The sequence below is a fragment of the Trypanosoma grayi genome (assembly GCF_000691245.1).
Source record: "Trypanosoma grayi strain ANR4 Tgr_499_V1, whole genome shotgun sequence".
Taxonomy (NCBI): Eukaryota; Euglenozoa; class Kinetoplastea; order Trypanosomatida; family Trypanosomatidae; genus Trypanosoma; species Trypanosoma grayi.
The window spans coordinates 1-3,877 of record NW_008826118.1 but is presented as its reverse complement, the minus strand read 5'-3'; the positions used below and the strand labels follow the sequence as shown (position 1 = coordinate 3,877).

Below are 3,877 nucleotides of genomic sequence, written 5' to 3'. Positions count from 1 at the left end.
TAATATGGCTGCTTGCGTACCAGCAGCGGCCGTGAGAGCAGCGGCACTACTTGTTGCCGCCTGCACCTTCGTTTAGGCTCTCCTCCACGTCTCCTCCTGCGACGAAGATACAAGGGTATAACTAAAGGGAAGGAAACGATGAGCAGTGGACTTGCCGACTTTGACGGGGACGACGTGAAGGCGCCCATTGTGGCCGCACAGGCGCCCATCAACGTAGGCATGGGCACGCACAGCGCTGTCGCGCTCGGCGGGTTCCAGGACTTCTGCCTCAAAAGCGAACTCGCCAACGCCATCCGCGAGAACGGCTTTGAGCACCCCAGCGAGGTGCAGCACCAGGCTCTGCCGCAGGCCATGCTTGGCGCGGACATTCTCGCCCAAGCGAAGTCCGGCATGGGCAAGACCGCCGTCTTTGTCTTTGCGCTGCTCGAGCAGATCGAGAAGGTGCAGGAGGGGCAAAAGCCGCGCTGCCAGGCCATTGTTGTTGTTCACGCCCGTGAGCTGGCGTACCAGATTGAGCAGGAGTTCAAGCGCTTCAACAAGTACCTGCCATACTGTACCACCGGTGTCTTCTTCGGTGGCATCCCTGAGGACGAGAACGTGAAGCAGCTCAAGAAGGAGGTTCCCGCGATAGTCGTGGGCACGCCAGGACGCCTCAGTGCCCTCATCCAGCGCAAGGCACTCGATGTGTCTCGCGTCAAGTGGTTCGTCGTGGATGAATTCGACCGCTGCCTAGAGGACGTGAAGATGCGCCGCGACGTGCAGACGGTGTTCCTCAAGACCCCGAAGGAGAAGCAGGTGATGATGTTCTCCGCCACAATGACGGAGGAGCTGCGCAACGTCGCCAAGAAGTTCATGAACAACCCAACGGAGATCTACGTTGACCAGCGGGCGAAGCTGACGCTGCACGGCCTCGCGCAGTTCTACGTGAACGTCACTGAGGCGCAGAAGCTTCGCAAGCTGTGCGAGATCCTCGACGCAGTGGAGTTCAACCAAGCCATCATCTTCGCCTCCTCTGTGGAGCGGTGTGAGGCGCTGTGCCGCCAGCTCCAGGCGCTCAAGTTCCCGGCTATGGCGATCCACTCCCGCATGGAGCAGCCGGATCGACTCCGTGTGTACGAGAGCTGCAAGACGAACCACACCCGCATCATTGTCGCGACGGATCTCTTCGGTCGCGGCGTTGACATTGACCGCATCAACCTCGTGGTGCAGTTCGACATGGCGTCCGACGCAGATTCGTTTCTCCACCGCGTGGGCCGCGCTGGTCGCTTCGGCACGAAGGGCCTCACGGTGGCTTTTCTCACCGAGGAGGAGAAGGAGATCAAGCGCGAAAACCGCAAGTACACAGACCACGGCATCATGAAGGAGGTGCAGGAGCGGTTTGAGATGCAGGTGCAGGAGCTGACGGACGTCAAAACGCAGCTCAACCAGAGCCAGTACATGAACCAGTAGTGGGCAGCATAGGGGTCGGAGAGAGGCTTGGGCGACGGACAGCAATGCGGACGAGTAAGATGAAACACAAACAAGGAAAGACCACAAGGAAAGTGTGAAGAAAGAAGGCAAAGCAAGGCACGACAAGGAAGCAAAGAAGAAAAAAAAACTAAAAAAGACAAAAAAACCGAAAAAAAGAGATCGGATACAAGGAAACAGCAAATTTCCGTGTTATCGTTGTCGCCACTACCCTCTTTCCTCACCACACGTCTCTGCATCTGCCCATTCTTCCTCTTTTTTCTTCCTTTGCTCTCTTTCGCTCGCTGTATCTCTCTGTCTGTCTGTCTGACTGTGTGGCGTCCGCCGCCTGATCCGCCGCCGGTCTCATTTGGTGCATCGCGTGGGGTGCGGAACGCGGTGGGCAGACGGGCGCGGTGGGCAGAAGAGGAGGGAGCCGGAGGCGGTGTGCGCGTGTCTGTTTGTCTGTATTTCTGTCTGTGAATGTGCTTGTGTGTATGTGTGTGCGACAGAGAGAGAGAGAGCGAGTGAATAGAGCAGGCGTGGAGGGGGAGAATGGAGGTGTGGGGGCGTGTCTGTCTGTGCTGTAGGAGATCTGTGCAGTCAACTTGGAGCGTGCGTGCGAAGAGAGTGACAGCGGAGTGGGCCGACGAGGCGCCTCCTCCCGACTTCCTATTTAACACACACCTGTTTTGTTTTTTTCTTTTTTTATTTACAATAATGACGAGGGGGGAAACCAGAGAAAGCAGAAAGAGCCGCCTTGTTAAGGACCGCTTTAGCAACATGGGTAATAACTGCGTGGAGAGAGAGAGAGAGAGAGGAGGATGCACAACACGAGTTGTCAAACCGGAGAGGTGTTGTGCCCTCCTCGCCCTCTTCTCACTCACGGTGTTTCTCTCCCCCTGTTTTCTTTATTTAAAAAGAAAAAAAAAAGTTCTCCTGCGGCTTGCTGTAGCTGCATCCGTGCCGTGATAGGTGTGCACTGACATCCCCGCTTTAAGCGAGATGTGTGGCTATTCTCCATCTATTTCTCTCTCTTTTTGTCTTCCCTGCAATTCTGACCGCTCTGTGTGCCTCTGGCGATGGTGGTGGCCTCTTCTTTTTGCGCGGCCACATCGGCACACAAATATAAATTGCGTTGCTGGAGGTGCGTCCACGGAAAGGGCGAAAAAAACAAAAACGAGAAAAAAAAACACAGGAAGCAGAAGGGAGGTGCGCAACTTCCACGTAGCTGAGACTGGTGCTTGAGAGAGAAGGGTGACAACTGCGCGAGGGAAGTGTGTAGTATAACTTCTACTGAGCGTGCCGAGCAAGTAGATTAGAAAGGGGGTGTGCGTGCACGTGTCTGAGAGCGATCGCCAATGCACATATACGGTAGAGATCAGAAGACGTTCAATCTGCAGGGCACTCGTGGGGAGAGGTGGTTTTTGCACCTGTTCACTCTCACCACCGGTGTGCACGTCGCATGCTTTCTGTTCGCCATCGTTCGTACGGCAAGCAATGCCAAGAACTCCATGAGAAACAATTTTTTCGTCTCATCACCGCTTCAGCTAGATGACGCCTACCTAAACGAGACCTGTGCCATAGAGGTGAACTATCCCCGGGCATTCTTCAGCGAAGTTTCCTTCATTCTCTCAACCGACAACGTGGAATACATTGTGAGCCGATGCGTCACCAACATCCGCATGTTATTTACGTTGGCCGGGATGCATCTGTTTGTATGCCTTCTGAATCACGTGTGGGTGTGGATGGGCATCCGTGAGGTGCGTTACCATTTTGTGGTCATCCGCAAGGACGTATTGACACTCTGGGAGGTTTTTCTCACCGTTGCTGGTATCGTGATGCTGTGGGCGGTGGAGGATGAGAACCGGCTTTTGGTGTTGTATGTGTACACTTGCGGGAGCCGATACACGAACAAATTTAGCAACGTTTTGCCGTATGTCGAGTTGTACATTTCATTCTACTTTACGCTGGGCGTCATTGTGCTAAACTGGATAGCGGCGCTTTGGGTTCGTCTGAAGTCGAACCCGAGGGAGAGACTGCTAAGAGAGGAAGCCGAACAGCAGCGTATGTTGCAGGACATGTATGATCTTCAAGCACGAGAGGGGCGGCAACGAGAACAGCCGCTGTGGAACTCCAGCGGACAGGCGATGCCTCCAGGCCAAGAGAATCCTGTGACACTCGCAACGACAGCGGCGCAGTTGCTGCCGGATTCGTACGGCGGACCCCAACTGGTGGCTGCTGAATTTGGACCGAGTGTCAGTCGGCCACAGACACCCACCACAATCGGCCCCGAGGCCGGCAACTTCGCCAACGCGGAGAGTGCTGCACACTCTGTCGTTGATGCGTCATGGCGGAGTCGTGATGTAGCGGAGCACATGGCGTCGCTCCCGGCGAGTCTGCCGTCGGCCGCGCGGTTTCAGCCGCCGCC

At 55.5% G+C, this 3,877-nt stretch overlaps 1 protein-coding gene across 1 annotated transcript; it reads left to right on the top strand.

Annotated features, from left to right (window-relative positions):
* Positions 1-138: 138 nt before the first annotated feature.
* On the top strand, positions 139-1,449 carry DQ04_04991000 (putative RNA helicase; the record flags this gene model as incomplete). Its single annotated transcript, XM_009313909.1, has 1 exon — positions 139-1,449. One exon carries the CDS (start codon positions 139-141, stop codon positions 1,447-1,449), a length of 1,311 nt encoding a protein of 436 aa, XP_009312184.1.
* Between the last annotated feature and the right edge of the window lie 2,428 nt (positions 1,450-3,877).